At 34.8% G+C, this 13,865-nt stretch overlaps 1 protein-coding gene across 1 annotated transcript; it reads right to left on the minus strand.

The window, feature by feature from the left end:
• On the minus strand, nt 1-2,532 carry LOC112093826. The gene is made up of 4 exons (XM_024173102.1): nt 2,488-2,532; nt 1,164-1,376; nt 633-1,042; nt 1-166 (listed from the first exon to the last, which is right to left on the minus strand). Exons 1-4 carry the CDS (start codon nt 2,530-2,532, stop codon nt 1-3), a joined length of 834 nt encoding a protein of 277 aa, XP_024028870.1.
• Nucleotides 2,533-13,865: the final 11,333 nt, after the last annotated feature.

Below are 13,865 nucleotides of genomic sequence, written 5' to 3' on the forward strand. Positions count from 1 at the left end.
TTAATGTTGCACCCCAAAAGCAAGATCTCCAGCATAGTCGATCAGTCGACAGTTGATAGATTGTTTCTTGTTTTCCTCGATAATCTTCCAAACGCTCTTGCCAACAGGGTTCTTCCAACTAAGTATGCTTGAACTCTTAGCCTCGATGCGCTTCATGATATACCTCCTAACAGTTTCAAGGAGTGTGATAATATAGGCTTGTCACATGCTTCTAAAATGGCCAAGTTGAAAGACTCACACCAATTATTCAACAAGATATCATAGCTGGTCTCTTCTGTAAAGCAGGCACGGGTCCAAGTTTTGGGAATGAGTTTTGATACCTAAGTCCACGCCTCATTGTTATGAGCTTTCATCTTATTCAATTGCTGCTCAAATATGTGAAAAATCGGTTCTTCAAAAATACTAAGGCATGAACTAAACTGTTGTGGCACGAGTAGCACCCTAAAAAATTTGCTTCAATAGTAGACCCTTATTCAGCCTTGAAGTTGTTGTAGAGATGTCGCACATAGAACTTGTGTGGTGAATCACCAAAAAGCATATGCAAAGCTGGAACTAAACCTTTCTGGCGGTCTGATATCTATGTGACGTTTGTGACATTAATGTCTTGCCGTAAGAGGTCTAGAAACCAATACCATGAGTCATAACACTCTGACTCCAAAACAACAAAAGTTATAAGATATATAGCATTATCAGCATCCGTTCCCATAGCTACTAAAAGCTGCCCTTTATGGTAACCCTTGACAAAACAAGCATCAAGCCCAATAATTGGCTTACAACCGGACATGAAGCCTTTCTTGCAAGCATCCAAGAAAATGTAAATTCTTTGTAACTTGTTGTACCCTTCAATCTCTGAGTTACACTTCAATATCACACTTGATCTAGGATTTTTAGCCCTAATCTCCTCACAATAGTCACGGAGCATGTAGTATTGCTCTCTAACTGACCCTTCAATAATATTCCTAGAAACCTCTCTAGCTCTGTAGAATTGCCATTTTGTGACATCCACATGTACAACATCCACTATAGCATTGTTTAAACCTCGCTACATTCCATTTAGGATTTGCTCTAAATTGGTTCAAAATTTGTTTACCAAGCCATTTCGCAGTGAGATGTTGAGTTGTGTAACTTAAACGACAAGTGTACGAGTCATCATAAGTCCTAACCTTGTATGAAAAACCATCAACAGTAGCGGCAGCATACAAAGTCCAAGGGCAACCATCCTTACACTTTGCCCGGATCCTCTTCTTTTCATTCTTGACCACTTTCATAGCCTTATGATCTTTAACTGCATACTCCTTGATGGCTAGCTTCAAAGATTCACTTGTAGGGAATACCAAATCAACAGGAAACTCGAGGTTATTGTTGAGAATGGTGTCCTAGAAGCATGAGAGGTAATATGATATTTATTATTTATTTAATAAAATAATTTATTCATTATTTTTTGTACATGTATTAATGAATATTTTATGAATATCAGTGAAAATTCCATGATTATTTATGTGACATTAAATATTGTATATAAGTGTTATATGCAAGAGGATAATATTTAAAGATAATAATCAAAACGACGTTCATAATGAACTTAATTAAAGTTCAGAATCTTTAATTAAAACATTACTAATACATGTCATTCTCATTTAGAATGGAACGGTGTTATCCGCACTATTAATATGGCAAGATATTGAACGTGTGTATTACGCATAATGAGATTATGTGGAACAGAGACACAGACACAAATATGAATTTTTGTTAAGTATAGACATTTTAATTAAGTCTACCGATGGTCATATATAGAATGATCTTAATCATGAGTTCTTAGCATACTCCTATTTATGGATTTGTGTCTTTTGATTTACTCGGTACGGATTCTGAGATCCTGAGTCCTATCCCTTCTATTTTGGAGACATGATGAAGTGAGTAGCCGAGAATGTTATTATACTAAATGTAATCCATTCCTTTATGAGAAAAAAGTAGATAAATAATTCTCTTGAGGGTTGATTCGGTACTTGGACTAGTGGGAGCTCCGATTCATGAATTTATTTTATGAATCACTATCCATTAGAGAATCAATGGTACTCAAGGATAAAGATGTAATTAGAGAGGTTAACGGATTTACCTAGCTCTAATTATGAATTATTTATGGATGATTGATCTATATGTAGTGACTATATAAAATGGACACTTCACGGTATAGAAGTAATTTATGTCTATAATTACGAGAGTGCAATTCCAAGTTTATAGTGGAGTACCTATTGGAATTAATTTCATTTGAGCTTGAAATTATAGGTCCATGAGTCCCCGCGTCGTCCTTGTAATTCTACAAGGCACTAAGGGCAAAATGTGAATTTTAGAATTATTGAATTCTAAAATAAAATGTGAATTTAATTGAGAATTAATTATTATTTAAATAATGTGATTATTTAAGTTTAATTTTAATTTTGAATTTTGAAACACACATGTGAAGGTGTTCACATAGTGTGAACGCACAGCATAGTGTGAATCCCTTTGGGATTCAAATTGCTTGCTCCCCATAGTTATCTAATAAACTTATTTGATAAGTTGTTCAATTTAAAATTCAAATCGATTTAAGTTTGACTTAAATTCAAAATTTAAATTTAAGTTAAAAATTAGACTGCATGATAAAATCTTTCCCTAGTCTTTATCCACAAAATTGGATAAGGGATATTGAATTTTGAAACACACATGTGGAGGTGTCCACATGGTGTACACGCCCTATGCAGTGTGAATCCCTCTGAGATTCAGTTGTTTGCTCTCTAAATTATCCAATTGACTTATTTAATAAGTTGTCCAATTGAAATTCAAATTAAATTGAGTTTGACTGAAATTGAAATTTGAATTTGAGTCAAAATTTGACTGCAGGATAAAAACAGAATTTTGCCTTCTTCCCTACCTACTATTTCCGCCTACCACAGGCCTCCATGTAGTAGCCGGCCATATGGGATAAGGAAGAGAGTGGATTTTGTTTCAAAATCAATTAAAAAGTGGGAGATAATTATCAAGCTTAATCTTGGAGATAAAGTTTAGACTTCTTCTGAGAGTCTGACTACTACTCTATAAATAGGAGATTGTAGAAAATTGGAGAACACAATTTTTGCTCTCCCTAGCACACGTGGCCGAATTTTATAGAGTGAGTAAAGGAAAAAAATTTTCTCCAAAATTTCACGTCGTGCACGTGTTGATGTTCGTGGAAAACTTGAGTGTTTATTTGCTAATCCTGTTTTGTTTTAGGTGTGTCCACACACACATATTCATAAATTCAAGGAATTGATAAAAAAAAAGATTAAGGTATTTTAAACAAGCTTAGAGTGAGGAACGTTCGTGGTCAAAGAACTCAAGTTATCGACTTAATTGTTTGCTAGGTAAATAAATTAATTTTATTAATTTATTCGTGGATAAATTAATGTAATCTATAGAGTATCTCAAAGTTTTGTAAAATTTTTTATTATGCACGATTCGCTAGATACACGCTTCCACATTGAAGATCGTTTTAAAAACTAACAATTGGTATCAGAATGGTCCATATACTATATTAATTTATGCTCCGATGATGTGATAATCGAAATTATATTAAATATGTGATATTTAATTTATATGTATGTGATGGAGTCTTTCAATCTAGAGCAGTCGGAACGTGACCAATTCGCCTGAATCTAGCGCCTCCTGAGGTCGTTAGTAACAAGAAAAACAACGTTTAGAGAAATTCGTAGTTAGGAGACCAATTGATATGAGTTCTTATATCCTAATCTATTTAAGGTTTGGATAACAAAAGTGTTTATAGTACTTATATATAAATGGTACTATAATGATGTATGATTAAATGTGTATAAAGGTAGTCAATGGCAACCCAAGGTTACCAATTTGGTATTAATGGAGTTGATGGCCATGAGATGTGAGGTTGTAATGTATGAGATTTGTTGAGTCAAACCTTATCTCTACTGTTTTTTTCTACGATTCTTCAAGTCAAGATATTGAGGCCCCGTTTAGTTCACTGATTCGAGTTGAGATGTGATTTTATGTGAGTGCTTTTTACTGTAGTAAAAAAGTTAGATGTGATTGTTTCTGGGAGCTATTTACTGTAGCAAAACTCGAATTCTAAACTCGAATCAGCGAAATGAACGGGGCCTGAGTTCTTTTACTCTGGAAGGCAGCCGGAGGAAAAACGACAGTGAGTTTGGAATGAAGCAAAACGGTAGCGTTTTTAATAAAGCACTACATCAGAAAGTTGTAGAAGAAACAATTTCTGATTGGCTAATCCCAAACGACTTCTTTACAAGTTGTACAGTTGTATATATTGTATTTTTCTGAGGTTAAAGTGAGTAGCGACAAAACTAGAGAGAGAGAGAGATAATCTTGTAAACGAAAGAGCCTTAGTGAGAGAAAAGGAATTCTAGAGTGAGAAAGGGAAGAGAGAAAAGGCTTTGATTTTCTCAGGGTGTTTCTTGCTGGTTTTTCTCAGGAAAGTGAGGTTCTGTGGTGATTAATTTCTGGTCCATCATCTCTCTGTAATTTGACTTGAAGTATCATTGTTGAATGCAAGTCGAATTCCTCTGGGGAGTTCGCGGAGACATAGGCAACAATTGTGCCGAACTCCGAGATCAATTCCGGTTGTGTTGTTTTGTGTTGTACTATTCTTGTTCTTGTGAAATCTGTTGATATTAGGTGTTAAATTCATAACAAGATTGATAATTGTTTCTGGGTTATGTTCCTAGCGTTTTCTAAGTTTAATGCGTAAGGATGAATCTCGGTGGTCGAGATATGGTGTTAGGTCTGAAATCATCACAATATTGACGTCCAAAGATAAGATTTGGGCTGGATAAAACTGAGGAAATTTATATGTTGAATTAGGTGCATAAATTAGATGGTCACATAAGTGGCTGTCACGTAAATTCTGATCTTGATGATCATAGAGTCATAAAATAGACGTTATAAACTTCAATTAGAGACAAGAATTGCCTTAAACGGATAAATGTAGTCCAAGTTTTGCATTTTTTAAGTTAGACAAATCACTAAGAAATTCTGCAGAAAATCAGCCACGTTTTGATCTGGTTTAATGTTTTTTTGGAATCCTTAACGGACTTGAAAACAAGATTATAAATACTTCTTTGGAAAGCTCTAGATGTCTACTTTGATTATCCACTAATTTTGTAATTTTTGAGGCTATGAAGAATATTTTATGATTATTTCCGTGAGAGTCATCAAAACTGTGTTTTTCTAAGAATTAACGCATCAAGAATTGAGACCCCCAATTTAGATATCTGATTTCTGCACCTAAACTATTGTTACTATCTATTAGAGTATGTTATTAGTGACGCGTGACAATTAGACTCATATTATTTGGAATTTTGTATCCTGAGTTGTGCGCGTTTGAATTTTCACATAGAAATTCTTAAAAACTGTCAAATTTAGAGGAACCAAAATTTTTATTCCTTTAAGAACTATTTTGAGGTACTTAGAAAGCTCACATTAAAGCATATAATAGCTCATTGGAAAGATCTATGAGCCTAGTTTTAAGTAAAGCTAAATCTATAATTTTTGGAGTCCTTGGGAATATCTTATGAATTTTTCCGTCGAGGTCGACGAATCAGTCCAATTAACTGTTTTCTCAAAGAGTGCAGTCCCAAAGTAAAGATTGTCATGTGGTTGAAGATTGATGGTTTAGACCCATAAGAATGGGATATAAGGAAATGGTATTGGTAGTTATCGTACAAGTTACCCTCACAAAGACTTAGCAAATTCTTGGTAAGGTGACATATTACAACCTTATTGATGCATTTAAAGATACCACGCGGGTTAGTGAACCATGTGCACTAGATCCGAAATGTTGATTGTGTTAAAAGCACAAAAATTCGTCTTCTTTCCCCGTGCATAATTTTTCAAATGTTTACTCATCAGTTGAAACTTAGGTCCCGTTCATTTCACCGATTTGAGTTTAGAATTCGAGTTTTATTACAGTAAAAAACTCTCAGAAACAATCACATCTAACTTTTTTGCTACAGTAAAAAGCTCTCACATAAAGTCACATCTCAACTCGAATTAAAAACTCGAATCAGCGAACTAAACGGACCCCTAATTTTTCACCAACACAGAAAAGTCAAAAAGAATTTTTCTTTTGGAAATGCGTGCGAATATATGTGAAAAGTCACCTTGAAGTGTGGATCATAATGCCATGTCTTTTAAGGAGAGAGTTGTGAAAAGTATATAGTCTCGAATTGAAAAGGAATTCGAGCATGAAAATACATATGAATTGTCAAATGCTATGAGCAAGTGCTTTTGGCATTTACCTAGGACGACACCGAAATGGATTTTTTGGTGTGGCGGTAGGAAAGTTCTAGACCGTCAATCATGATGTCTTCAATTTGCTAGGATTTTATAAACCATACTACGACGTTACCGTATATATAATAGGAAATTATAGCCTAGATAAGTAACGATAGGTGTCACCTTGAGAATGAAACTCTCGAGAAAGTAAAAAGAAACTGTCGAACATCAAGAACCATGGTTAAATTAGGTTTGGAACCCAATAACCTACTGTGGATTACCGAAGGCAAAGGATTACAACAGGAGTAGAGAAGTGCTACTAGAGGAAGACGTCCAGGTTTTCAATAAACACTACGAACATGTTGAGGAAAGGAAAACAAGATATTACCGACGTAGACAAATTTCAAGTGCTGATGGGCAAATGTCACATCCGACTAAGCTATTTTACATAGAAGGCACCCGCCCTAATCATGACAAGGAAGAATGGCACATTGGGGACCGCATCGAATGGCGAAGACACAACAAGATCATCGTCAAGGAAAAGTGTCTACGGTCTAGGATCGGCAATTTGTTTGGCTTACGACATGAAGGCGCAATCTTTTGTTAGACCGACCTACGAGCAATCAATTGAGATAACAAAGTTCCGCGCGCCCAAGACAACGAACAGAATCTCTACTACGGACGCTAAAAGTGACACTATTTGGATTTAACCAACATTTTCATAATGATCAAGGTCGGAGAAATACGGTATTTAAAGAGGATTTGGACAAGTTCACCATTGCCGATGATATGTTCGGACCAAGTAGAGGATTCACAAGGAATATGGGGAGCATCTCCGGATGGTTCACCGACTCAAAAGGAGGGACATTGGTGAGTCAAGCACTCAAAGTATGAGGATGGCAGGTTCACTTTTTGGACATGTGGACTTAAGTATGGAATATCAATAGATCTCCTCCAAATAGGAGCAGTGGCTAAGTGATGAGTACCATAGGACACAGCTAGAACGTATAATTCATACTAGCTGGTTACCATCAACGGTTCGAGTGGGAAAAATGTAAGACTCACCCTTGCGTTGACTGCATCGACTTTAAAACATAAGGAATGGGAAAGAATTGCCAAGGACAAGAAGAAGAACTCCCAGGAACTAAAAGAGGAAGCACAGTGGTGCATCAATGTTCATAAATTCAGGAAATTATGAGGAAGCACTCAACATGCTACGTAGCGACGTCACTGGCACGAAGCCGAGGCTTGAATTACACAGATTTCAAGGAAATTGGAAGTACACCCCCACGCAGAAGAAACATGACAAGCGCCAAGGACGATGGTCGAAATGGGTTAGGAACTGCAGTTAAGAGGTCCTTCAATGCCCAGTAAAAACCAACCGAATCGCCGACGCGCTTCAATATAATCGGCTGTCACCCAATGTCGATTCAGTCAGTTTCCAACCTCTACGAGACAAGGTCAAAAGTCTTAACCAAGAGCTAATGGTGACGCAATTATTTGCCTCTTGACTCTAGAATGGCACCAGTTGGGAGATACCAAGAAAGCTTAGAAGCACGATTCGCTCTTTGATAAAGGAGAATGAACGGAAATTGGTCTATCTTATGACAGAATCCTTGTTCGGACGAAAGAATCTGTGTCTGATCAAGAGACTAAAATAGACGAAAAACGGAACCCTTCGGAGACTCACGACATGACCCATCTAGTCTATTCAGAAACGACCAAGATGAATAGAAACTTAAGAAACGTTTTCGTTTGACCAAAGGAAGAAATGGAGTGACAAACTCTGTCAGCAAGTACTCCACCCGAGAAGAATTAAGGGGGAACCTGGATTTCTGGCCGACGAATACTAAGGACGTGTTCATTTACACAATTCAAGTCGTGATTAAGAGAAAAACACTGTAGTTGATAACTCTACAAAATAGAGTTATTTTACTTCTAATTTTGTGTAAAAACCGGCTTAATTCTTGAGATTTTAATTTATTTTGATTTGTTTTAATGTATTTTGTTTTATTTTAGTTTTATTAGATTTTTATTTATTTTTGTGTGATTTTATTTTATTTTTTATGTATTTTTATTTTATTTTAATTTGGATAAATAAATATTTATATAATAATATATATATATATATATATGTGTGTGTTTTTGTGTGCGTGTATATATATAACAATATAATATTATTATAAATAAATAATACATATTATATTATATTAGGTTTTTATATAATATAAATATAATAATTCTATTTAATTTTTATTTTATTTTCAGCTTGAATCACATCTGTTGGAACGAAGCACTTGGATGGTTAGGATTGGACATGTTGGAAAACATCTTTCTTGTGTTTGTTCTTATGTGAGTGAATCTATGTGAACTTGCTTTCTCCTACTAATCTAGTTGCACCACGTGTCATGCTTATTAGATCAATGTTCCGAATCAATTTGAAATGTTTATTGATTTCTGATGGCCACTAAAAATATGATTTCATGTAGTCCTTACCGCACTGGATTAAGTCTAAAATATTAGATTCTCAGGGTGATTTCGGAGGAAGAAAAAATAAAAAAATTATGAAGAAGGCAACTTACAAAACTCCGAGAGTCTACAACATCCATGCATTCATCTGCATTCCAAGGCCTATAAATAGGCTGCTTCCCAATCTCTTCAAATCACCCCCTGAGCCTTAGAGCACTTTAAAAATAAAAATAAAAGAAAAATCTTTGTTTTAGTAATTCTTAGTTTAAATTACAAAGTTTGTAATTTTTAGTTTTTAAGTTTGAATTTGGAGGAGAAGTTCCGAGGCCTGTTAGGACATATCCGAAGCAATTCAGAAATTGTATATGCCACTAGTGTTTGTACTAAAACTCTACTTTTATTATTTCGACAATGTTATTTGATTTTTTTTGTACTATGTTAGTTTAATTATAATTATGTTTTAAATTCAATTTTTGCTAGGATAATGACGTAATCATATTATGAGGATTTAATTTGTGTAAATGTTATTGTGATTATCATACTTGTGTTGACATATTTTTTTCTAGACATATTGCTTTCAAAATTTCTAATCAACTTTTTGAATAAACTGAGGATCAAAATGAAATCGATAGGAGATTTTGGTGACATAACTTTGAAAAAAATGCCGTAAATTATATGATAGTATAGAGATATATCTATCTATTTTTATGTGGTCATTTTTGAATCTTTTAATCTTAATGAACATTTTTGTAATTTAATTCACATAGAGATATAGTGAAGTTTTATGAAAATGTATATTTTATGTATAACTTGAGAAAGAGTACGTAAAACATAAGAGGATTCGACCATCAACATAGCATGATCTCAAAATCACAGTAATGTTTAAATAAATTAAATTCGATTAATATTGATGAAATCGTGATTCCTAACATTTTCATAATCATTGTTTCGTCCTTGTCTGGTTATTTTAGAAAATAATTTTCTTTTTACTTTATTATTTTTAAATTTTGTTGTTTTTTTTTAAATTTTAATTATGTAAAATTAATCAAAATTCATCTTTTCAATTACTTAAATAAAATTAAAATTATCCAATTTTAATACTTAATGAATATATTATTCTCGTGGGAACTATCATGCACTTGCGATTGACACCACAACTATAGCAAAAAAATTGAATTTAAATTTATGTGAGAGAAAGTACTGTAGCAATATGACTTGAATCATGACTTGAATTGCGCAAATGAACACACTCTAAGCGTGCGTTTGGAAGGGGGATTCGTGCTATGGTTTGAATCATGGTTCGTTGCTCGCTACAGTATTTTCTCTCATAAAAAATACACGTAAAGCGAGAATAGTTCTGAATCATGATTCTAAATCTATGAACTAAACGTCCTAGAGGTTTCAATTTGAAAGGAGACTGAACCTTCATGGATCCTACAGAAAGTTGCCTAGGATCATAAATGAGCATAACAAAATTGGAAAAAGTCGTAGATCGATCGACTTACAAAACGTATTTTACGGCAGTAAGAAACCGTTAACTCACTAGGTGATGTGCAAGGAAGATGTTAAAGAGACTATTAGGCTGCATGGCGTATTAAGATCTATCATTTCAAGAGAAATAGCCGACTTATTTCTACTTTTGGAAAGGCACGCTAAGGACCAAAAAAAATGATTAACTCTGAATTAACGTCGTTTTCCCAATTACACCTACGATCAACGAGAAAGGGGCATCCCAAATCATAAGGATTAAACTCAAAACGTCCGTCGTGAACCCTAAAAGTATGGGGGACAAAAAATTGTCGTCGAGAGATTTCTCCTATAACAGCGACTCCTGAATATTTGCTGGAATGACATCATACACAAAACGTCATGAATAAGACTGTGTATCTCTGATTCGTAAACTCGAAACAGGAAAGGAATAAATGGAAATAACAGATTCAATTTTGGAGATCACCGAAATTGTCAAAACTTCCATTAGAGGACGAAGATCGCCTGAGTAAACGAGAAAGATACATGGATAGAAGTAAGAAAACCCAAGACTCGGAATTAGAGGACTTCATTTCTCTAGTAGATAAGCCCTAAGAAGAGGGTTATATCCATTGGAAAAAGGGAGGTAAAATAAAGTCAACGTTTATGGAGTTTTTCAAAATTATGACCAAGTCGACGAGGATTGTTTATCAACTCAACGGACTCTAAAGTCAAAAATGTTATTCGTTCATGATATTTGTCAAAAATTTATATCAACTCAACGGACCCTAAAGTCAACGGACTCTATAAGTATGAATGTGTGCCGACTAGTCTCGTATGACTGCACACGAATCTATTTAGGATCACAAGGAGAAACTAATGCAATTCTGTTTAATAAAAGAATGCATCTAGGAAGAAATATATTCATATTCTTGTCAAAAGTGTTGTGGCGAAATCTCCAATAATTGAGGAAGCTACATAGTAGTGAGAATTTAAGATGAAAGAAATTATACCCCAAACTGTCTTTAATTTTCGAGGAAGAAAATTTTTAAGGAGAAAAGATTGTAATGTCCAGAAATTTCTTTAATACAAATACCGATATAATTAACAGTTTTGAGATAATAAATTTTCCCGTTGATTCGCACATTTTAGTAATGTGAAATTCTAATGCTAAATAAGATATCTTATTATTTCGTGACAATTGATTTAAATTACAAGCTGTCACGTTTATTATTATTGAATGTGAATTTAAGTGACAAAAATTCTCGGATAAAAACATCTCATCAATTTCAGTACATAAGCAAAAGTGTCAAGACTGATAATCGAGAACTGCAATTTCTGTTAAGACGAAATACAATATAGGAAATTATAATTTATTAATTCCGTAATATCAGAAGTCAAATTCCCAAAAAAAAAGTTAATAAACAGATAATCTTAATTATAACAGTGTTCAAAACTGAAGACTCAATCATACCAACTCATGTCATACAGTCAGTAAGAGTAATTTATACTACCAATATAAAAATATACTGAGACTAAAGTGCTCAGATGAATTTATACTTATATGATTTTTATCATATCAAGAGGTGTCTTAAAAAAGATTCTAATCCATTGGTTAGAATTTGACGAGAATTCAGACGAACGATTAAGATTAAGAAACGTTTGGTTCATAGATTAGAATTATTTTTTATTTACGTGTATTTTTTATAAGAAAAAACACTATAATAAACCGTAAATCATGAATCATTATTTAAATCATAATATGAATTTCCTTACCAAACGTTTCCTAAATCTATCACTAACCCGTGTAAGATGAAAAGGTTACTTCTCTTATGCCTTGTCAAATCTATGTGACGTGGAATCTTTACAAAAATGGAAAAAGGAGTGGAAGAACCCTTGGTTAATAAACTTCAGACAAAAAGGGAAATTACCCAATGGATTAAGGTTTAAAGTGTCATGATTACACCTAGAAACTTATAAAATTTTCTCTCTTCACCATGCATAGGAAACAGTGTTGGACTTTCGGGCGGCGGGCATGCCCGATGCCTGAAAATTTTCGGGCAGGCCCCTCTCGCCGCCCGAAAATGTTTTTCTTCGGGCACGGGCTCGGGTAGCCCGAAAATGGTAACCCCCCCGACAGCCCGCCGCTGTGGAGAAGCCTTCCCCCGCCGTTTGCCGGATTTTTTTTGAATTTTCCGGCAAATACCCGAAGCTGCCCGAACTACCCGAATTTTTGCCCGAATTACCCAAATTTTTTGTGATCGTTGCCCGAATTTTGGTGACCGTTGCCCGAATTTCGACCCGTGCCCGAAAAATGCCTGGTTTTTTTTACCGTTAGCCCGAAAATGCCTGAATTTTGAAAAAAAAAAAATGGTCTTTTGCCCGAACCCGAATTTTGCCCGAATTTTGCCCGACCTGCCCGAAAATTTTGTAGCCGTTGGACCCGAATTTTTGGGGGAAAATTTTTTTTTTTCAACCCAAAAATTTTCCTATAAATACCCCCCTCCCCCCAACCATTTTCCTTACCCCAAAACTCTCATTCTCTCTCAATTTCTCTTAATCTCTATCAATTTCTCTTAATCTCTCTCAAATCTATCTTAATCTCGCTTAAATCTCTCTTAAGCTCTCTCAAAGCGCTCTCAATCTCTCTTATTTTTCATAATGGCTTCTTCTGGTTATGGTGGTGGTGGTGATATTCCTATTGATGCCCAATTCAACATCGAAGAAGGGCAATTTTCTAATGTTTTTCAATCGCAGGAATCGCAAACTATGGAAAGAGATGATGATCAAACTATAAATCCGACCCCTGGTGGACGTACTAGAGGTCGGGGACGCAATGGTGGTGGCACAAGTGGCCGTGGAGGAGAGGCAAGCGGTAGCGCTAGTGCAAGTGTTGCAAGTTCTAAGAAGAAATGCAAGCGCACCTCAACAGTTTGAGAGCACTTCAACACATTCGAGGACGTCGACAATAACGGTAACATTAAATACGTAGCTCAATGTAAATATTGTGGTGAGAAATTACAAGGTAACACTATTCACGGCATTACACACTTAAGAAGGCACTCTAAAAAGTGTTTTCAAAAGCAAGGAGGCGGAGCTAATCTCCGTCAAACGCAATTATCATTTGACCGCCAAACCGGCGGTCTAAGCACGTGGAAATACGATCCGCAAGTTGATCGTATGAAATGACACGATTAATAGCCACATTAGATCAACCACTAAGTTTTCCTGAACAAAGAAATTGGCAACGTTATATTAAAATTGTACATAATCCTAATGCACAATTTTTTTCTAGAACTACTCTTAGGAAAGATGCATTAAAATTATATAAACAAGAAAAGGAAGCATTAATCAACCTTCTACACTCTACTAGTGGTTGCGTCGCGTTAACGGCGGATATTTGGTCCGCCGTTGCCAACAAGGATTATTTAGCTGTAACCGGACATTATTATAAAGGTTTTGATTTGGATAAGAGAATCTTAGGTTTCAAATGTGTTATAGGATCACATACTGCCAATTTAATATATAACACAATTTTATCTGTTATTGATGAATATAGTTTAAGAGATAGAATAATGGCCATAACATTAGATAATGCAACTGCGAATACTAAAGCAATAGAACTTTTTCAAAATGATTTAAGTTTATTC

The sequence above is a fragment of the Morus notabilis genome, unplaced genomic scaffold, assembly GCF_000414095.1.
Source record: "Morus notabilis unplaced genomic scaffold, ASM41409v2 Scaffold783, whole genome shotgun sequence".
In the NCBI taxonomy this organism is placed as follows: domain Eukaryota; kingdom Viridiplantae; phylum Streptophyta; class Magnoliopsida; order Rosales; family Moraceae; genus Morus; species Morus notabilis.